This window comes from Artemia sp. Qi Xiang Cuo, chromosome 20 (assembly GCF_049724085.1).
Source record: "Artemia sp. Qi Xiang Cuo chromosome 20, ASM4972408v1, whole genome shotgun sequence".
Lineage (NCBI taxonomy): Eukaryota > Metazoa > Arthropoda > Branchiopoda > Anostraca > Artemiidae > Artemia > Artemia sp. Qi Xiang Cuo.
The window spans coordinates 42,067,278-42,090,894 of NC_142813.1; the positions used below are offsets into that span (position 1 = coordinate 42,067,278).

Sequence of the window (23,617 nt, forward strand, 5' to 3'; positions counted from 1 at the left end):
ACTATCTGCCAAAATCGTTGAAAACCTCTTTTTAATGAAAAATCCTGTTTTTTAGCAAAAATCCCGGTTTTTGTACAAAAAATACCGAAAAACCCGGACATTAAAAAAAAATCCCGGAACGCAAAAAAAATCCCGGAAAACCGGGATTAATCCCGGACGGTGGCAACCCTGAATACAACTGTAGTTGTTTTAACTTGGTTGGTTACTTTGTTGTCCAGCTCCTCCTCGTACGAGGATGCCTGTAAAAATTAAAGACTTGAACGATTAGGAATATTTAAGTCTCAATCTTTGCTCGGTCGGTTAACGGCATTTTTTGTTAGCAAAAATAGCATGACAAACATATGAAGAATTCACTCTTATGCGCTTTCTTTGTACCTGGAAATTCAAAATTTTCAAACAAATGCAACACTTCCCTATTTTGAATACAATCCAGCTTCTCTAACTGAAAAAGGCTTTATTTAACAAGACATAAGTTTTACAGTAAAGTGGAAAAAACTGAACTATAGGTTTCAAGTGTTTTGATTCGGTTTAATGGCCAGTTGTGTATACGAACATTTTTTTTAGCATCAGAGATGTGGCAAAGTAAATATGTCATTCAATGATCAATTATATAATCAATTCTACGTGGCGATGTCAATTGAAAAAAATTTGGTGAGGGAGGGGGGATGTATTTTCCAATATATAGGGGGGGGGGGTTAATTTGTCAATTTTTCAACTTTTTCTATAAAAATATTGAAAAAGGTATTGTTAAATGAAAGAGACCCTCCACAAAAGGTATTTTCAAAAATCCATGGGTCGGGAAGCAAAAAAGCTGGGGGTGGCAAAGACCCCCCTGTCCCTCTCCCAATTGTCGCCACTTTTTCTATGAGTGAGAAAAGGGGATATAACAAAGAGAACAAGAGAGATTACTTTCCAAGAATTCTGTGGTAAGGAGTGTGCTTTAATTTCATTGGTTTATTCTTGTGATGTATTTTCATAAGCTATTCGCAGTTTTTGCTAAGGAAATATAATTTCTGACGAGACAAATACCTTCGAATTTCTAAAACCCTGACTGGCTCTTCTATGTGAAATTTTTATATTATCACAGGTGATTTGAATTTAATTTATTATCAACAAAAGTTTAGTAGGTAATTTTTACGCTTGTAGATATACTCGCAAGTGAACCTGTACGTGCACTCCCTCTTTACTATGTAACAGTTACTGCTAGAATCATGATGTTGGTTTTATATTAGTCTTGTTGAGTGTTATTATTTCAGACTTTTGCCAAGCTGTCAGTGCTACAATTGGTGGTGCCTAGGATATGTCAATCTTTGACCATATCCAAATAAATTAAATGCATTATAGAAAAACGGGTATGATATGGAAAAAAACTGAAAAATTACAAAGACCCTGATTTTTTGGCTTCACGTCCGGAAGCCTTTATCAACGAAAGAAAAGAAAAACTACAAAAAACAGAAATGAACATAATAAAAAAAACACACAAATGAAAAAAAAAGAAATTCACATATTAATAATGTCCAATATGACAAATGCTCACCATTTCAAATAACCACAAATCAAACAAAATCGGGAAAACTGTTTTTCCCTGGTATGCAACAATAAAGCGAGATTATATTTCACAATACATCACAATAATATTCTAAATTTCATGCCCGTTTTTATATATATATATATATATATATTTTTTGAAATAGGAAGGAAGTGTGGTCTATAAATTATTTATGGTCATTTACAGTCCTAAAAATTTAGACGCATTGTAGCTGATTTGAGTATTTGGAACAGCCATTCAGATTACAAGGAGTAGCCAATAGCATTAGAGAGACTAAAAAACAATCTAACCGATCTTTAATTATTAGAGTACTTCGAAGCACTAAAAAACAGAGAACTATTTACCCAGATTAGTGAGTTACAATCCAGGCATTACAGACGGACAGTGTAAAATATGGATTTTTGTCCGTTTTATTGTCTTTGAGTTTTAATTGCAATATTATCGCTTTGTTAAATTACTTTCTCTTAAACTTTCACGACACATAAAGTAAAAGCTTCCTAGAGAGGATAGGATAATGGTTGTGATTATGGCCTGGCTTGACGAGGTCAATAATTGATTTTTTATTTCCCTTTCTGAGTTAGCTATAAATGGAAAGAAATTGTATATTGAAAATCCTTGTGGGGAAATTGAGAGAAAGTTTCAAATCTCTTGTTCTGTGCTCAACGTATTTTTCACCTCCTCCTTCTATTTTTTACCCTACCTCCTTCCCTCTCAGTAGTACTGAGGTATTTAATTTCAATTACCAGTAACTGCATTTATGCAGTTACTGGTATTTACCAACATATAAACTTTACCATATTAAAAAAATCTTGAAGTATGAGCAACTAAAACTTAAAATATTTAATTTCGAGGTATTCTGGAACCACTTACCTAAATACAACATTTGTCTGTCTCTTTGCAGAGTACCCTTGCATAATAGCGTTCCGCTTCTACTTTGTTACCAAATTTTCAAAAATTTCACAATACTACTTTTCTTTCAAAATACCTCTTTTTACCTTATATCCCATTCCTCAGTTCAACTCACCAATACCCTAATTTCATCCAAATGAAAAATCCAGAGGTCAAGTTACAAGCAGTCAAATATGACAGGTTTTAAAGTAGATTTAAAGTAGATGTTGGATTTATTGAAATAAAGCTTTAATTATTGATGCTAACAAGGGATGAAATAACTTTGAAAATTGCTTGCTGGTGACTTTTCAACAATTTCCAGATCCAAGTGATATCGAAAGTCAGACCCTAACCTGAAAACAATAATGGAAGGAGCATGGTTTTTCACATAGGTTCATGGTTCGTTTACACATTGCGGAAATTCTTGTGGATTTAGCAATCCGTGCGGAAATTCCGTCCGTTTTTGTGCTAGAAAAAATCTCTAGCTTAACGCAACGTTTTGGTCAAATCAGGGTGGAATCTTTTCGAGATTTTTAAATGAATAAAATCATGAGTATCGATTATCAAAAACTGCACGACCTCATATCTTTGTTTCAAGGCTTCTCCCGGCTTTTATGATCCTGCGCCCCCAGGCTGTAAGAAAACCAAGAAAAACGGTGTCATTTGGCTCTATTGCTCAACAGCTTTCAGAAGAGGGTAAGAACAAAGGTCATGCTGTTGCAATAATTTGAAATCTTTGCCTTAAAATGCAGCGTTATTTTAGCCATAGTTCGAACAGAAACGGACGGATTTCAGCATGGATTTCCGCAATGTGTAAACGAACCATCAGCTAGACATTTCGCAACTTAGTGACAACTTATTATACAACAATACGCATATTGTATGTGTACATCAAAGCAAGTGTGTTGGGTCTATGGTTAGTAGGAACAAGAGAAGTCGAATTAGGAAACGAATATTTCGCCTGTATCAGAAAAAGGCATCCTTAGAGTTGGAAAAGGGAAATAATTTAAACCTTAACTATTTGACGAAGTATGTAAGTAGAAAAGAGCAAAAAATAAAGAGAGTAGAAATAAAAGATTAAGAGAGTAAAAATGAAAAATAAAGAGGGTGAAATTGAAAAAAATTTAAATAAAAGGGAGTAAAAAACAAAAGAGAGTAAGAATAAAAAATAAAGATAGTAAAAGAGAATAAATATATAAAAATTAAGAGAGTAAAAATAAAAAAGTAAAAGTAAAAGAGAGTAAAAAATAGAAGAGAGTAAAAAAAACTATATACAAAATAACTACTCCATTACTACACAATCTAAACACAATAACTACACATAATTAATGAGCTATTCTATCAAACAGTTCGTGGTAACGAACTGTAAGTAAGGAGCGACCCGGCTCAATAGTGATTGAAACTCTAAAAAACGGAATTTTGATACCAATAGATATATCAAAGGAATTGGCTTATGTTGCTGATTTCAAATATATAAGTTTCATTAAGTTTAGATTTACCCATCAAAGGCTACGAGCCTGAGAAAATTTGGCTGGTTTTTGAAAAAGGAGGAAACACCCCCTAAAAGTTTAGTATATTAACGAGAATGACACCATCAGATTCAGTGTATCATAGACCCAACTGTAGAGGCTTCAAGCTCTTATCTGCAAAAACGTGGAATTTGTATTTTTTTTTTTTTTTGCCAGAAGAAAGATTACGGATGCGTGATAATTTTTTTTTCCAGGTGTGATTGTATCGACCCAGTGGTCCTAGAATATGGGGACAGGGCTTATTCGAATAGACATTAAAAGTTCTAGTGACCTTTTAAGCGACCAGAAACACTGGAGGGCAACTAAGCTCCCTCCCACACCCCTTTTTTCTCAAAATTGTCCGATCAAAATTTTGAAATAGCCATTTTATTAAAACAAAAAAAAATTATGCGTATATGAGGAGGGTTGCTCCTCCTCTACACCTCGCTCATTACGCTAAAGTTTTAATTTTGTCCCAATTCCTTAAGCATGACTCCTGAAACACAAGGTTCATTTAATTAGAACAGCAAGAAGCTTTTTTTAAGTACAAAAACACTTCAATGTAAAGAGCGAAGCGTTGAGGAGGAGTGACCCTCCTCGTATATATAATAATTTCTGTTCGTTTTAAGTTTCAATGTTGCTCCCTATTTTCGGTTGCAAAAACTTGTTTTTTATTTATTTAACCAACAACGCAAAGGAAACAGTGACTTACAGGTGAAATGTTCGTTTGATTTTTTTCTTTCTCTTTTTAAGATTAATTAAAAAAAAACTATTTCCACAAAATAAGTTTTTCAAAGAAAAGTAAAGAACTGCATTAAAGAAAAAATGAGCAAAAACAAAATCAAATAATCTACCAGGCGTGAAACTACCACAAATCAGCATCGATAAATAAATGAAACCCAAAACGAACAGAAATTACAATAATTAACCGAGTCAAACTCAAAACGAGCAGAAATTAACATAAGTTGGGCGCAAAACCCCTATGCCTTCCCAAGGCCAGAACAAAATTTGCACTTTACTGAAAAAAATATAAATTTTTTTAATTTTATAACTTTAATAAATCAAATAATATTAACATTTTTATTACTAAATATCAGCATATGTATATTAAACTGACAATGCACATTCATTTGTATTTTTTCAGTAAAGTGCAAATTCTGTTCTGGCTTTGGGAAGGCAAAGGGCCCTAGCCCTCTCAATTTCGAATTGAATGAGCCCCTTTTGAAGTTCCACGACAACTCAATCTATAAAAACCTTATATGCCTCCAGGGCAGAACTTAAAAACTTTGCCCTTTGGGCTCTGGGGGGTTTGTCATCCTTAAATACATAATTTCTAGAACTTTCAACTACGTTGAACAAAATGGCTATCTCTAAACTCTGATTGAATGTTTTTGGGGAAATGGTGGGCGTAAGAGGGGGTTAATTACTCTCCACTCACTTTCTACTATTAAAAAGGGCAATTTCAATTTCCAATCAAATGAGCCCCTTTTGAAATTTCCATAGCAACTTTCTATATAAACTTATATGGCCCCAGGGCATAACTTACAGCCCTTGCACTGAGGGCTCTGAGGGGGTTATCATCCTAAAAGACCTAATTTCTAGAACTTTCAACTACGTTGAACAAAATGGCTATCTCTAAACTCTGATTGAATGTTTTTGGGGAAATGGTGGGCGTAAGAGGGGGTTAATTACTCTCCACTCACTTTTGACTATTAAAAAGGGCAATTTCAGATTTCCAATCAAATGAGCCCCCTTTTGAAATTTCCATAACAACTTTCTGTATAAACTTATATGGCCCCAGGGCATAACTTACAACCCTTGCACTGAGGGCTCTGAGGGGGTTATCATCCTAAAAGACCTGATTTCTAGAACTTTCAGCTACGTTGAACAAAATGGCTATCTCTAAACTCTGATTGAATGTTTTTGGGGGAAATGGTGGGCGTAAGGGGGGTTAATTACTCTCCACTCACTTTCTACTATTAAAAAGAGAAATATCAATTTCCAATCAAATGAGCCCCTTTTTAAATTTCCATATCAACTTTCTATAAAAATCGTATATGCCCCCAAGGCATAACTTACAGCCCTTGCACTGAGGGCTCTGATGGGGTTATAATCGTAAAAGACCTAATCTCCAAAACTTTCGACTACGTTGAATAAAATGGCTATGTCTAAACTCTGATTGAATGTTTTTGGGGAAATGGTGGGCGTAAGAGGGGTTAATTACTCTCCACTCACTTTTGACTATTAAAAGGGCAATTTCAATTTCCAATCAAATGAGCCCCTTTTGAAATTTCCATAACAACTTTCTATATAAACTTATATGGCCCCAGGACATAACTTACCACCCTTGCCCTGAGGGCTCTGAGGGGGTTATCATCCTAAAAGACATAATTTCCAGAACTTTCAACTGCGTTGAATGAAATGGCTATCTATAAACTTTGATTGAATATTCTTGGGAAAATGGTGGGCGTGAGAAGGGGGTTAATCACTCTCCACTCACTTTCGACTATTAAAAAAGGCCAATTGAATTTCCAATCAAATGACTTCTTTTTGAAATTCCTATAACAACTTTCTATATAAACTTATATGGCCCCAGGGCATAACTTACAACCCTTGCACTGAGGGCTCTGAGGGGGTTATCATCCTAAAGACTCTAATTTCTAGAACTTTCAACTACGTTGAACAAAATGGCTATCTCTAAACTCTGATTGAATGTTTTTGGGGGAAATGGTGGGCGTAAGAGGGGGTTAATTACTCTCCACTCACTTTTGACTATTAAAAAGGGCAATTTCAATTTCCAATCAAATGAGCCCCTTTTGAAATTTCCATTACAACTTTCTATATAAACTTATATGGCCCCAGGGCATAACTTACAACCCTTGCACTGAGGGCTCTGAGGGGGTTATCATCCTAAAAGACCTAATTTCAAGAACTTTCAACTACGTTGAACAAAATGGCTGTCTCTAAACTTTGATTGAATGTTTTTGGGGAAATAGTGGGCGTGAGAGGGGGTTTAATTACTCTCCACTCACTTTTGACTATTAAAAAGGGCAATTTCAATTTCCAATCAAATGAGCCCCTTTTGAAATTTCCATAACAACTTTCTATATAAACTTATATGGCCCCAGGGCATAACTTACAACCCTTGCACTGAGGGCTCTGAGGGGGTTATCATCCTAAAAGACCTAATTTCAAGAACTTTCAACTACTTCGAACAAAATGGCTATCTCTAAACTTTGATTGAATGTTTTTGGGGAAACGGTCGGCGTAAAAGGGGGGTTAATTACTCTACATTCACTTTCTACTATTAAAAAGTGCAATTTTAATTTCAAATCAAATGAGCCCTTTTTGAAATTTCCATTACAACTTTCTATATAAACTTATATGGCCCCAGGGCATAACTTACAACCCTTGCACTGAGGGGCTCTGAGGGGGTTATCATCCTAAAAGACCTAATTTCAAGAACTTTCAACTACGTTGAACAAAATGGCTATCTCTAAACTCTGATTGAATGTTTTTGGGGAAACGGTGGGCGTAAGAGAAGGGTTAATTACTCTCCACTCGCTTTCGACTATTAAAAAGGGCAATTTCAATTTCCAATCAAATGAGCCCCTTTTGAAATTTCCATAACAACTTTCTATATAAACTTATATGGCCCCAGGGCATAACTTACAACCCTTGCACTGAGGGCTCTGAGGGGGTTATCATCCTAAAAGACCTAATTTCAAGAACTTTCAACTACGTTGAAAAAAATGGCTATCTCAAAATTTTAATTGGATGTATTTGGGAAAATAATGGGCGTGAGAGGGGCGTTAGTCGCTCTCCAATCACTTTCAACTATTGATAAAAAAGGCATTAGCCCTTTCAATTTCCAATTGAATGAGCCCTTTTGAAGTTTCTACGTTTTCAATAAAAACCTTTATACGCCCCCATGGCATAACTTAAACCCTTGCCCTGAGGGCTGTGTGTGGGGGGGGGGGGAGGGGTTGTCATCCTTAAAGACGTAATTTCCAAAACTTTAAACTATGTTGAATAAAATGGCTATCTAAAATATTGATTGGATGTGTTTGGAGAAAAGATGGGCGTGAGAGGGGGGTTAGTTGCCTTCAAATCACTTTCGACTATTACAAAGTGCACTAACCCTTTGAATTTCCAATCGAATGAGCCCTTTTTCAAGTTTCTACAACAAAGATTTCAACAAAAGCCTTATATAACCCCAGGGCATAACTTATAACCCTTGCCCTGAAGACTGTGGGTCTTTCAGGGCGTGGGACTGTTGTGCTCAAAGGTATAATTTCCTGAACTTTGAACTGCGTGGAACAAAATGGCTATCTCAAAAGTTGTATTGGATGTGTTTGGGGAAATGATGGGCGCGGAAGGGGTATTAGTTGCTTTCCAATCACTTTTGACTATTAAAAAGGGCACTAGCCATTTCAATTTCCAATCGAATGAGCCCTTTTTGAAGTTTCTACTACAACGCGTGATATGAAAACCTTATATGCCCCCTATGGGCATAATTTACAACCCTTGCCCTTAGGGCTGTGGGGGGGTATCATTCTCAAAGATCTAATTTCCAGAACTTAAAACTACGTTGATTAAAATGGCTATCTCAAAGTTTTGGTTAGATGTGTTTCGGGAAAAGGTTGGCGTGAGAGGCGGGTTAGTTACCCTCCAATCACTTTCGACTATTTAAAAGGGCACAAGCCCTTTGAATATACAATCGAATGAGCCTTTTTAAAGTTTCTGCGACAACGCCTTCTATAAGAAACCTTATATGCCCCCAGGGCATAACTTACAACCCTTTGCCCTAAGGGCTTGCCCTAAGGGGGACTGTCCTCAAAAACATTATTTCTATCTGGAAATCAACTACGCTGAACAAAATGGCTATCCCAAAATTTGATTGGATGTGTTTCGGAAAATGGTGGGCTTGGAAGGGGTGTTAGTCAACTTCCAATCACTTTCGACTATTAAAAAAGGCACAAGCCACTCCAATTTCCAATTGAATGAGCGCTTTTCGAAATTCCTACGACAACTTCTTTGATACGAAGTGCCCTGCCCTAAAGGAAAAAATTAATAAATAATATGTTGTGCCAACATCGTTCTTATATGCCCCCAGGGATTAACTGAAAACCCTTGCCCTGAGGACCGTGGGGGAGTGTCCTCCTCTTTACTTAGTCTCCGTTTCTTGTCTCGTTGTCGAGTGTCCGCCTTCTTTACTTAGGCAGCATGATCGCGCTGCCTATGATTTATGCTAACAACTTTCTATATAAACCTTATATGCCCCCAGGGTATAACTTAAAACCCTTGCATTGGGGGCTCTGAGGGGATTATCATCCTAAAAGACCTAATTTCCAGAACTTTCAACTACGTTGAACAAAATGGATATCTTAAAATGTTGATTGGATGTGTTTTGGAAATTGGTGGGCGTGAGAGGGGCGTTAGTCGCTCTCCAATGACTCAGCTATTAAAAAAGGCACTAGCCCTTTTAATTTCCAATTGAATGAGCTCTTTTGAAGTTTCTACGACAGCGCTTTCAACAAAAACTTTATATGCCCCAGGGCATATTTTACAATCCTTGCACTGAGGGCTCTGAGGGGGTTATCATCCTAAAAGACCTGATGTTGAATAAAATGGCTATCTCAAAATTTTGATTGGATGTGTTTCGGGAAATGGCAGGCCTGGAAGGGGTGTTAGTCAACTTACAATCACTTTCGACTATTAAAAAGGGCACAAGCGCTTTTTGAATTTCCTATGACAACTTCTTCGATACGAAGTGCCCTGCACTAAAGGAAAAAATTAATAAATAATACATTGTGCCAACATCGGTCTTATATGCCCCCAGGGCTTAACTTAAAACACTTGCCCTGGGGACTGTGGGGGAGTGTCCTACTCTTTACTTAGTCTCCATTTCCTGTCTCGTTATCGAGTGTCCCCGTTCTTTACTTAGGCAGCGCGATCGCGCTGCCTATGATTTATGCAACAACTTTCTATATAAACCTTATATGCCCCCAGGGCATAACTTACAACCCTTGCACTGGGGGCTCTGAGGGAGTTATCATCCTAAAAGCCCTAATTACCAGAACTTTCAACTACGTGGAACAAAATGGATATTTTAAAATTTTGATTGGATATGTTTTGGAAAATAGTGGGCGTGAGAGGGGCGTTAGTCGCTTTCAATCACTTTCAACTATTAAAAAAGGCACTAGCCCTTTTAACTTCCAGTTGAATAAGTCCTTTTTAAGTTTCTACGACAACGATTTCAATAAAAGCTTTATATGCACCAAGGGCATATTTTACAACCCTTGCACTGAGGGCCCTGCGGGGTTTATCATCATAAAAGACCTAGTTTCCAGAACTTTAACTACGTTGAACAAAATGGATACCTCAAAATTTTGATTCGATGTGTTTGTGGGAAATGGTGGGCGTGAGAGGGGCGTTAGTCATTCTCCAATCACTTTCAACTATTAAAAAAGGCACTAACCCTTTCAATTTCCAGTTGAATGAGCCGTTTTGAAGTTTCTACGACAATGCTTTCAATAAAAAACTTTATATGCCCCCAAGGCATAACTTACAACCCTTGCCCTGAGGGTTGTGGGGGAGTTTCCTCATCAAAAACGTATTTTCTATTTGGAAATCAACTACGCTGAATAAAATTTCTATCTCAAAATTTCAATTTGATGTGTTTAGGGGAATGATGGGCGTGGGGGGGGGGGAGGCTAGTTGCCCTCCAATCACTTTCGACTATTAAAAAGGGCACTAGCCCTTTGAATTTCCAATCGAATGAGCTTTTTTTCCAGTTTCTACGACAACGCCTTCTTTAAAAACCGTATATGCCCCCAGGGCATAACTTAAAACCCTTGCCCTGAGGGCTGTGGAGGAGTGTCCTCTTCAAAAACATATTTTCTATCTGAAAATCAATTACGCTGAACAAAATGGCTATCTCAAAAATTTAATTGGATGTGTTTGGGGAAATGATGGGCGTGGGGGGGGGGGGGCTAGTTGCAAACCAATCTCTTTCGACTATTAAAAGGGGCACTAGCTCTTTGAATTTCAAATCGAATGAGCATTTTTTGAAGTTTCTACGAAAGCACTTTCTATAAAAACCTTGTATGCCCCCAGGGCATAACTTAAAACCCTTGCCTTGAGGGTTGTGGGGGAGTTTCCTCATCAAAAACGTATTTTCTATTTGGAAATCAACTACGCTGAATAAAATTTCTATCTCAAAATTTCAATTTGATGTGTTTAGGGGAATGATGGGCGTGGGGGGGGGGGGCTAGTTGCCCTCCCATCACTTTCGACTATTAAAAATGGTACTAGCGATTTGAATTTCCAATCGAATGAGCCTCTTTTGAAGCTTTTACGACAAAGCCTTCTCTAAAAGCCTTATATACCACCAGGGCATAATTTAAAACCCTTACCCTAAGGGTTGTGAGGGAGTGTCCTCCTCAAAAATATGTTTTCTATCTGGAAATCAACAACGCTGAAAAAAATGGCTATCTCAAAATTTTGATTTGATGTGTTTGGGGGAATGATGGGTGTGGTGGGGGGGCTGGTTGCCCTCCAATCACTTTCGACTATTAAAAAGGGCACTAGCCACTCACATTTCCAATCAAATGAGCCGTTTTTGAAGTTTCTACGGCAACTCCTTCGATACGAAGTGCCCGAAGTATGGAGAAAAAACCAAGGTTCTCTTACATTGTGCCCACAAAATGGCTATCTCTCTCTCTCTCTCTCTCTCTCTCTCTCTCTCTCTCTCTCTCTATATATATATATATATATATATATATATATATATATATATATATATATATATATATATATATATATATATATATATATATATATATATATATTTTCAACTGAAAGTAAGTAGCAACATTAAAAATTAAAACAAACAAAACTAATACTTATATGAGGAGGGTTGCTCCTCCTCTACACCTCGCTTATTACGCTAAAGTTTTAATTTTGTCCCAATTCCTTTAGAAGGACTCTTGCAACACAAGGATCATTTAATTAGAATAACATATATTATAAAATTATATATATATATATATATATATATATATATATATATATATATATATATATATATATATATATATATATATTATTCGCTATAGTTTGTTTTTTGTCTCAATCCTTTAAGAACGAATCCTGAAAGAAGAGGCAGCTTAATTAGAATAATGAGCTTTTTTACATGTTGGAAAAAAATTATAGCGTAAATCTAGTGCATATAGTGTTAAATTTAACTTCTGACATAGTGTTAATATAGTGTTAAGTGTTTAAAGAATATAGTGTTGTATAGTGTTAATTTTTTAAGAATTAAAAGAATATAGTGTTTCAGGAGTCGTTCTTAAGGGATTTAGACAGAATTCAGACACTTTAGCGTAAAGAGAGAGGTGTTGTGAAGGAGTAACTCCCTCATATACGTAATAATTTCTGTTCGTTTTAAGTTTTAATGTTGCTCCCCACTTTCGGTTGCAAAAATTTTTTATTTTTTTTTATTTATTTAACCAACAACACAAAGGCAACAGTGACTTACAGGTGAAATGTTCGTTTGATTTTTTTTTCTATATCTTTTTTCTTACTGGCTATAACCTGTTCTTTCCAACATTTACTTTTTTGATTTTCGCTTTCTCAAACATACTCTTCATGTTATCAAACAGACCATAGGTATTGCAGGGACTTTAATTGTTTGGAGAAGTTTTTTTGATGCAACGTGTATACTAAATTAAAAAAATAATATGTTTATGTTTACTACACAAGAAAAATGCCAAGTCAGAGAAACATTAGAAAGCAAATTGTTCTAATGTTATATTTGGAAGAAAGTCAGTCGAATTTTTTTAAAATCAAAACAATAGAAAACAAAGCCGGCCATGAATTTGAGAAATTGAATAATGGGAAAATAGATGAGTAAAAAAAAAAAGTGGTTTAGCCTTGTCTCTTTGAAAAAAAAATTTCTTATTTACTTTTATTGAAAATAATAAATTAAAAATATATTATCAAATAAGAATAAATAATATTAAGAAAAATAAATTAAAAATACAATATAAAACTATTCAGACGCGCAATTGCTTCTTTTTTGTACTATTGTTCCCAATGGGAGGATTCTGTCCACAGGAATATTTAATCGTGCAGAATTCTCCGTCTTCTTCTCCATAGATTGCTGCTCTTTGAAGCCTTTCTTTAAGATTCCTCGGTATATATTTGTTATCAATAAGCATGGAAACAGTTCTAAAAAGAAAAGGCTTGTTGATTATATATATATATATATATATATATATATATATATATATATATATATATATATATATATATATATATATATATATATATATATATATATATATATATATATATATATATATATATATATATATATATATATATATATATATATATATATATATATATATATATATATCAATTTGTTATTGTGAATTATCGAAATGTTAGGTTAAATTACGCTGGCATTAAATTGAAAGTTAAATAAAGCTGGCATTAAATTGTTAAAGTTAACTTGCAACGCTGACTAAATCCCAGGAGTTAAAAGGTATTTCGGACAATCACAAGTGAATGTCGACAGAAAAAAAAATAGTAAATAGTAAAAATTTTGTAGCATAAAACAATAGTAACGTAAGTTAGTAAAAAAATAAGTTAGTAAAACAAGTTAGTAAAAATAAGTTAGTAACAGGCTCATTGTAGAAGTGTCCCATATGGGTGATGGTCTAAACAGGAGTTGATTTCGAGATATGGAAGTTCCACGTTGGTTAAGGCTTGATTTCTCCCTTTTGGAGCATTCACTATCTCAATAATAAAGTACCAAGAGAAGTGAAATGAGATCAGATAGTTTGAATTCGTTAACTGGAAACTTATATTTATTTATAATTTATATATATATATATATATATATATATATATATATATATATATATATATATATATATATATATATATATATATATATATATATATATATATATATATATATATATATATATATATATATATATATATATATATATATAATATTTATTATGTTTATAACATATAATAGTAGCCATATATATCATAAGAAATAAATTTTATTTTGGAAAAGTCCTCCCTATGCAGTTTTTGGTAGTAGTTGCCGCTAAATTAAAAAAAAGGAAAACATTCGCAAAAAAAAGTTAATAACAATCAATACAATTAGCTAAAAACAATTAAATAAATAATAACAAAAAAGTTAATTCAAACAGCGGGTGTGGCTTTTCTTTGAAGGTAAAGGTATCTTTGGGGATGAATAGATTGTTAATGTTTTGTTTTTACAGAGGAAAAGCGATTTCAAGTTTAACAAATTTTACTTATTTATCTGCACAGTTCAATATGGAAAACCTGACGAAAATATGGCACTGCCATAACACAAAAATCTTTAATTTCGTAACAACCAAAAGAAAAACCTTATAAAATTGCGATTATAATTTATAATTTGACATAGGTCATAAAATATTTCTATTTTTATGTCATTGGTAGCCTACTTCAAAAAAAAGAAAAAAAAGCCATATGCACTCTTTTTCTTTAGTTATCCAATATATCCTTATTTAATTTTTTAATTAACCAAAAAAATGTCAATAATGAGCCCACACCTTGTGTCAGTACCAATATATTTGCAAAAACTTTTTTTTTCCACAAATACTTGTCTAAGGGTACACTCGTGACAAATACAGCTACCTCTGCTATCTATGGAAATGAGCTCCGGCAAGATCCAAAAAACCATTCGGAAAACTTTTCAATAAGAAAAGATAGAACGAGAAAACATATAATGAAGCAAGGACCTAGAGAAGAGAAACATAATCTTTTTCTCAACTATGTGTATCTAAATATAATATTTGTATGAGCTAAATGCATAGTTTCTTTTTTAGATTCGAATCCCAAAAGGCTTTCATCATTCTGGATTAATCTATAGAGAAAGATTAAATAAAAAAACAAGTTTTTTTAACTGAAAGTAAGGAACGACGTTAAACCTTAAAACGAACAGAAATTATTCCGTATATGGAAGGGGCTGTCCCCTCCTCAACGCCTCGCTCTTTACGCTAAAGTTTTTTTATTGTTTAAAAAGAATAGAGTTGTGAGAAAGAGTCAAACTTTAGCGTAAAGAGCGAGGCGTTGAGGAGGGGACAGCCCCCTTAATATACGGAATAATTTCTGTTCATTTTCAGTTTTTAACGTTGTTCCTTACTTTCAGTTAAAAAAAAATTGTTTTTTTTATTTAATTTTTGAACGTTTTTGAATTAATGCAGTTTTTGATTTTGGCTCACCGTACATGAATAATTAAAACAAAATTTGCATATTATATTTGGTTAAATGGCTTTCTCGAAACTTGTTTAATTTTATTTACGAACGTTTTTATTAGTAATAAATATACGTAACTTAGAATTAACTTACGTAACGAACTTCTATATTCATAAATTTTTAACACGTATATTAGGGGGTTCGCCCCTAGTCAATACCCTGCTCTTTAAACTATAGTTCGAATTTTTTTTCCAGTTCTTTAAAAATGACCTCTTAATCACAATCAGTTGATCAGTTGAAAAACTTGTTTTTTTTTTATTTAATTCCTGATCTTTTTCTTTAATAATGCTGGGAAATCCGGCGCGCCCTTCATAGCCATGTCCCTGCCACCAGGCAAAATTCCTTCATGGAATGATCCTTCCATATAGCCCCCGACCCTCTCCTTCCCCCACCTACCAGAAAAAATCTCCTCTGAAAAAGTCTGTATACTTCCCAATAACCAATACTATATGTTAACATTGAATAAAGTTCATAACTTTCAGCCCTCCCCCTGGGGACTTTTGGGGATCAAGTCATCCTGAAAGACATTTTTATCATATTTTCGACCATGTTGAACAAAATGGCTATCTCAAAATTTTAATCGGGTGACTTTGGTAAAAAAATAAGCGTGGAGGGGGCCTAGTTGCCCTCCATTTTTTTTGGTCAATTAAGCTGGGAAATATAAATTTTAATTCCAAGTCCACTTCACCCTCCTACTACATTCTTTAACCACGGGGGCGATCCGATAAACCATGGGAAAAAAAAAAAAAAAACAAACAAACAAACAAACAAATAAACACGCATACGTTATCTTTATTATTGCAAAAATGGATAATTCCACATTTTTGTATATAGGAGCTTTAAACCTCTACAGTAAGGTTCTCTGATACGCTGAATATGATGGTGTGATTTTCATTAAGGTTCTATAACTGTTAGAGGGTCTTTCCCCCTTTTTTCGAAAATCAGCCAAATTTTCTCAGGCACGTAACTTTTGATGGGTAATATTAAACTTAATGAAACTTATATATTTGAAATCAGAATTAAAATCTGATTCTTTTGATGTATCTATTGGTATCAAAATCCCGTTTTTTAGAGTTTCGTTTACCATTGAGCCGGGTCACTCCTTACTTACAGTTCGTTACCACGAACTGTTTGAAAATGAACTTTTCCCGAGATAAAAGGTTATATCTTTTTTATGTTCTGTTATGTCCTCAATATAGTAGATGAGCAGCTTACAGCTATTTTCATGGACTTGTTTGCTTTTTATCATTCTGTAAATAGATTTTGTGATAAAATAAACAAATGGAGTTTTTTCTTCCTACAAAACATGCCTCGATTTATATGTCACGTTAAAACGGGTAATCTAAAAGTAATTCTTTTGGGTGTAGCGAAGGGGTGTGGGAGGAGGCTGCTGTATTACTCGCAAATGGGCAAACCTGCTTGTATAGATTTTCAGTTCTTTCTTTTTCTTTCATTTCTTCAAAAGTTATTGCATTCTTTTTTTCTTTTTTAAAGTAATGATATTATAAAACAGGCCTCAAATATTACTTGTAAAAAATGTTGTGACCAAAAACTACTGTGCTATTTCTACTGACTTAAATATTACTGATTTTGGCCTATTTTATTGAAACTTGGGGCTTGTTTCCATGGAAAGAGTCTTTTGTGGAGAGGAAGAATTTCCAGGGGTGAACATTTCAGGTGAAAATTTTATACTATGGGGTTAGACAATTTTTTTTTTCAATGACCAAACTGGTTGAAATTTCTTTTTACTGTATCATGGTTTCCAATATTTGGCCTGTTTCACTGAAACAGGCCAAAAAGCATATATTCTGGTGAAATCCTCAGTTTGAAGAACTTCATAAGTGTATATCATGAGTTTTTTTTCGAAATACAAATTTTGAATGCAGACCCGTTGTACTTTACATAACAATCATTAACAGCCCAAAGAGCGACAGCCCAACATTTTCTGATTGTTTTTTTTTTTTTTTGAAATACCATCAATGTGTGAGTATTATCAATTGTTGTTTTGAATGGCCTTGTTGGCAAATAATAATCATTGCCTTTCCGTAATGTATCTGATTACTATCCTGTTTATTTAACTGGCTGACATAATTATTGCCCTTGCTACTGCTGGTTTTGTTATTTTTGCTGGTTATATTTCTTGTTATATTATTATTTATTATTTAATATTTTATCATTTTGCTGGTTAATTATTGCTGATAAATTATTTGGACATTGTGAAGTCAGAAAATAATTCTTGCTTCATAATATCGGAATAATTGTAGCTAACATATTTTGCATGCAAACCCCCTGTACTTTACCCCCTCCCCCTCCCCATAATGTGCAAATATACAGCCCAACATTTTCTAATTGGAGTTTTTTTTTCAAAATACCATCAATGTATTGTGCGTATTATCAATTGTTGTTTTGAATGGCCTTGTTGGCAAATAATAATCATTGCCTTTCCGTAATGTATCTAATCACTATCCTGTTTATTTAACTGGCTGACATAATTATTGCCCTTGTTTTTTCTTTATAATCTGTCTTAGTTTTCTTCATATATTCAGTGTTTATTTAATTATTAACTGCAAAAGTGAAGAGCTTGTACTTGTCACAAAAAGAAAAAAAAAAAAAAAAACAAAAAACACTACACCTGATTATTAAACATAATTCAAATAAAACAATTAATAATTCTAATAATTAAAATTAATAAACTCGAATATTACAAAAACATGACTAAATAATTTGATAACAAAATCCAAGGTGAAATAATAGCGAAACAGAGAGTTTACTTGCAAAAAATGCTGTAACCAAAAACTACTGTGCTATTTCTACTGCCTTAAATATTCATACAAAGGAAGCAATTAGGTTTTGTATTCTTTCTACTGGGTTGAAATAGTGTCGGACCTAACCATATTTGATGCATTTAGGTATGATAAAAAAGCGCTATTTTGTTCATCAGAAATATGGAATTTTGTGGCTTCTGTAAGAAGAAGAAGAAGAAGAAGAGGATTTATTGAAAAAAAACATATCAACAAAAAATTATTGCTGCCTCCCCTAAAAAGCAAAGCTTGTCCGTGGGGGAGGTAGAGAAAACAAAATCCTTAAAACAAAGAACACTTGGCCACCGACACCACTAATACCATCACACTAAACAATAAATACAAAATAATATCATATATTATACATCCTCTGGGAACATCAGATCAACAAAACCCCCACGATAAATAAATCCATTAATCGGTCAAAACTCATATTCAGCAAAAAGCAGTTCCTTAATGATTTTTCTAAAAATATTGGGGTCACCGATAGTCTTAATATCACTATTCAAACTATTCCATTTCCGCGTACCTCTATAAAGAACAGAAAAACATGAACGGGAAGATATACCTCTAGGTACACAGAAGTCAACGCTACCCTTTGTATCATGAGAATGAACAGTAGACCTAATGGACAATAGATCACTAAAACAACGAGGCTGAACATCCTGCTGCAGTCCAAAAATAAACCACAATACATAGAATTCACGAAGGCCTGCAGCCGGCAAAATTTTTAAAGTTGGGTAAAATTCTCGAACAGACATACGTGGAGATATACCGGCTAAAATTCTTACTGCATGATTTTGTAGAACCTATATTGGTTTTAGGGTAGAAGAAAAAGTAGAGAGCCAAATACTCGAACAATAAAGTATATACGGGTGTATTAAAGAAAAATAAAGATGGCGAAGGACAGACTTGGGAAAACAGTGTTGGAGTTTCTTCATTGTACCGAGATTTATTGCCAGAATTTTGCTAGTTAAAGTAACATGTTCCTTAAAAGATAGAGTTTCATCTATTAAAATCCAAAGGTATTTAAAAGGCGCAGTCCGTTTTATAACGCCATTGGGCATATCTAATTCCTTGATCCATGGGTAAAAGTTTGATGATGGCGAGAAATAATGAAGTTAGACTTAGCCATGTTAATCCTTAATTTATTTACCCTCAGCCATGCTATAATTCTATCAACTGATTCCTTCATGGAAATCTGCAGCAGCTCCGCTGTCTTAGCTGTGCTAATGGCTGTTGTGTCATCAGCAAAAAGTGAAACTGTTTCATTAGTCGGGTTTACCGTTAGTTAATTTATTCTATAGCAAAAATTATTTAGACAATTTGGTAAATCATTAATAAATATCAAGAATAGTATAGGACCGAGAACTGATCCTTGCGGAACACCTATTTCAATACGCTTTTTTTCTGAAGAAGAATCATTTAGTTGGATATACTGATAACGATTACTTAAAAAACTTCTTAAAAAATTTAATGATTTTCCCCTCAAACCATACACCTCACACTTCTTAAGTAGAAGTTCATGATCCACAGTGTCGAAAGCTTTCATTGTACGAAAATACATCTAAGAAATAAACCAATGGAACAAAGCTTAGTTTTTGGCACGGTAGCATCAGTTGTCAATTGACGGAAATCTATGTTTTTTTTCTAAATCTAGTGGAGCTAATTTGTGTTTTTTTTCAATATTTCACGTACAAGAAAAGACATTTTGGTACTCGTGTGATATACCTCCTACCTAATATTCTACTAATGTGTTTTTTTAACGCTCAATCATAATGAAATATACCTAAGTATGATAAAAACATAATACTTTAGAAACAAATTTGGGCTTTAAATTTACACATTAGAGGATGGGGAGTAAAGTATAGCGGTTTTGCATGCCTAATGTCTTAGGTACAATTATTCTGCATATCATGTAGTAAGAGCTGTTTTCTAACTTCACACTGACCAATACTTTACCTCTGCCCCTAATGTACAAATTTATAGCCTACACTACATATTTTCCATCTATTATGTCACTTCGCTTTGTCTTGTCTCACGCTTAGCTGAAAGAAACTAACAAAAAAAAAACAGTCCTGCAATGTTTCAATGAATGAACAACTTGAGCGTACGTGGGTGTATCATACAAGTACCGGCATTTTAGTGAAAATCTCCCAAAAAGATATAGCACAGTTAAATTATTTTTTAAAACTTTTCTTACCGTTGCTGCTCACAATGTTGTTACACAATCTATTTCAGTTCCCTGCTACTCATCTATCAAATCGACGCTTACATTTATTTTTTTAAATCCTGGCATTTAAATTGCGCATTGATGTTGCCTGGCCGCTGTGTAGCTCAGTGCTTTCACTGAGAATTTCAAGTAACAGGGACATTAAAAGGAAAAAGTTTTGGCCTGAACCCATCTTAGGCCTATTCATATCTAAAACATTGATTTTCTAAGATTTTGTTTTGCTTGTTTTCAAAATCGTGAAGTTTTTAGGGCAGCACCAGGTTTTTCGTGAGCACCAGCACCATGTTTTTTAGATAACCTGGATTTTTAGATATGCACCAGGGTTTTGTGAAGCACCAAGTTCTTAAGGCAGCACCAGATTTTTCGTGAGTGTCATGAATCGCCTATGTAAATTATACTTGTTGCTAAATCCTTTTCATCTTAAGTCTTTGTCTGTGTGTGATTGCGCAAGCGAGCGCCGAGACACTGAACTCGGACTGTAATGAACTATTATTTATTATTTGATTCATTTTTGTCAGTTGTGATTTGTTTGTTGAAGATTAAAGAAAGGAATTTCGTATTTGAACTTGAATAGAACAGAAATTAGGACGCAACAAAAATTGGTGTCAGAAGTGGGATACTGAAACATGTCTCACTAGTGACAAGTTAAATTTTTATTCAAGATTGAACTTCGCCGTGTGAAAAAGTTAAACAAGTGAAAAATTAGTTATTTTGTTTACGGTGTTATTTTTAACACTTTCAGTGAATTTTTATTGAAATTTAATTTATCAAACGGATAGTTACGTAAAAGATACTAAATAAAATTAGACTTTTTAAAAAAGATACCTCGCCGGTTGTTTGATTAATGTTGCCGTATGACTAATGTTTGATATTGTTCAGAAGAAATTCCAATAAATAGTACGTTCAAGTAGTAAACGCAACTCAGTTTCGAAAGAGTATTCCGTGTGTTCTAGGACAGTTTAACGGAGGTGCAGCGGTAAAGAGGAATTTGTATGGACTAGATGGACTTAGTGTCTTTAATAAATTAAAAAAAATAAGTTTTTTTTTACCTGAAAATAAGGAGTGACGTTAAAATTCAAAACGAACAGAAATTATTCCGTATATGAAAGGGGCTGTCCCATCCTCAACGCCTCACTCATTACGCTAGTTTTTAATTAAAAAAAATAAAGTTGTGAGAAAGTCAAATTTGAGTGTAAACAGCGAGGCGTTGAGGAAGGGCCAGCCCCTTTCATATACGGAATAATTTCTGTTCGTTTTGAGTTTTAACGTCGCTCCTTACTTTCAGTTAAAAAAATTGTTTTTTTTATTTAATTTTTGAGCGTTTTTGAATTAATGCAGATTTGATTTTGGCTCACCGTACATGAATAATTAAAACAAAATTTGTATATTAATTTTACTTTAATTTGGTTAAACGGCTTTCTCGAAAGTTGTTTAATTTTATTTAGGAACGTTTTTATTAGTAATAATATTCGTAACTAACGAAATAACTTACGAAACGAACTCCTATATTCATATGTTTTTAGTACGTATATTAGGGGGTTAGCCCCCTATTCAATACCTCGCTCTTTACGCTAAAGTTTGAATTGTGTTCCAATTCCTTAAAAATGACCCCTTAATCACAAAGGCCGTTAATTAGAATAAATATCTCTTATGAATGTACTAAAAAATCTTTGGCTTAAAGAGCGAGGTATTGACTAGGGGGCAAACCCAATCATATAAGTAATAGTTTCTGTTCGTTTTAAGTTTTGATGTTGCTTCTTACTTTCAGTTGAAAAACTTGTTTTATTTAATTTAATTTCTGACCTTTTTTTAATTAATGCTGGGGAATCCGGCGCCCCTTTTATAGCAATGTCACTTCCCCCAGTGAAAACTTCCTCCATGGAAAGATCCTCCCACATAACCCTGGACCCCCTACTACCAGAAAAAATCCCCCTGAAAACGTCTGTATACTTCCCAATAACCAATACTATATGTAAACATTGCGTAAAGTTCATAACTTTCAGCCCTCCCCCCGGGGACTTTGGGGGATTAAGTCATCCTAAAATACATAGTTATCCTATTTTCGACCATGCTGCATAAAATGGTTATCTCAAAATTTTGATCAGGTGACTTTGGGAAAAAATGAGCGTGGGAGGGGGCCTAGTTGCCCTCCATTTTTCGGTCACTTAAAAAGGTAAATATAACTTTTAATTTCCGTTCCAATGAGTCCTCCCGCGATATTCTAGGACCACTTGGTGGACACGATCATCCCTGGGAAATAAAAAAACAAAAAAAAAAACAACAAATAAACACGCCTACCTGATCTTTCTTCTGGCAAAAAATACAAAATTTTACATTTTTGCCAATACTTTCTACATTTCCACATTTTAACCAATACTATATGTAAACATTGGGTAAAGTTCATAACTTTTAGCCCTCCTCCCTGGGACTGTGGGGGATTAAGTCATCCTAAAAGAGATATTTATTATATTTTTGACCGTGTTAAACAAAATGGCTATCTCAAAATTTTGATCGGGTGACTTTGGGAAAAAAATGAGCGTGGGAGGGGGCGAATCAGGCAAATTTTCTCAGGTGCGTAACTTTTGATGGGTAGGACTTAACTTGATGAACCTTATATATTTGAAATCAGCATTAAAATTTGATTTTTTTATCTATCTATTGGTATCAAAATCTCGGTTTTTAGAGTTTCGGTTACTATCGATCCGGATCGCTCCTTACTTGCAGTTCGTTACCACGAACTTTTTGATCCTGTGTCCTATACTGAGGTGGATAAGCGCTAGTCTTATCAGAGCGGCCGAGGTTTCAACTCCAGGCTCTACAGGATACCGTTCAGTGTAGTGAAGGCTCCGGCTAACTCCAAATTTTGCAGTATTGTATATTACTCTCGTACTGGTTCTACACCAAATTTTGTAGTAATTTTATATTACTCTCGCATTGGTTGACAGCTGGATGCCAAGACGACTTTGCCATATTGAACGGGGGAATTAAATAAGCAAATACGAATTAGATTGGACAATACTTTTTCTCCATAAAAATTCACACTTTAACAATATGATGTTTCCCAAAGACAAGTAAACCTTCGTAGAAAAATTACACATTATTAAGCTGTTTGACACCATGGATTTTTAGATTATTTTGTTTGCTAATTTTTTTCACCCACATCCATTTTTTGACAAATTCGATACTGCTACCAATAACTGCATAACTGGAAATAGAAGTCTCATTCATTAATATTTGAGTCTTCGATTGATCCCAATTCTTTAAAATATATATGGCTGTATAAGTTCCCACTTTACCAGTTCGAAAA

At 34.2% G+C, this 23,617-nt stretch overlaps 1 protein-coding gene across 1 annotated transcript in view; it reads right to left on the reverse strand.

Moving 5' to 3' along the window:
- Window positions 1–13,004: 13,004 nt before the first annotated feature.
- Window positions 13,005–23,617, reverse strand: part of LOC148940227 (uncharacterized) — a 132,020-nt gene continuing 121,407 nt past the window's right edge. The window contains exon 7 of the mRNA XM_089106102.1: window positions 13,005–13,179. Within this exon, the coding sequence (XP_088962228.1) occupies window positions 13,005–13,179 (175 nt within the window). The remainder of the gene's footprint in view (window positions 13,180–23,617) is intronic.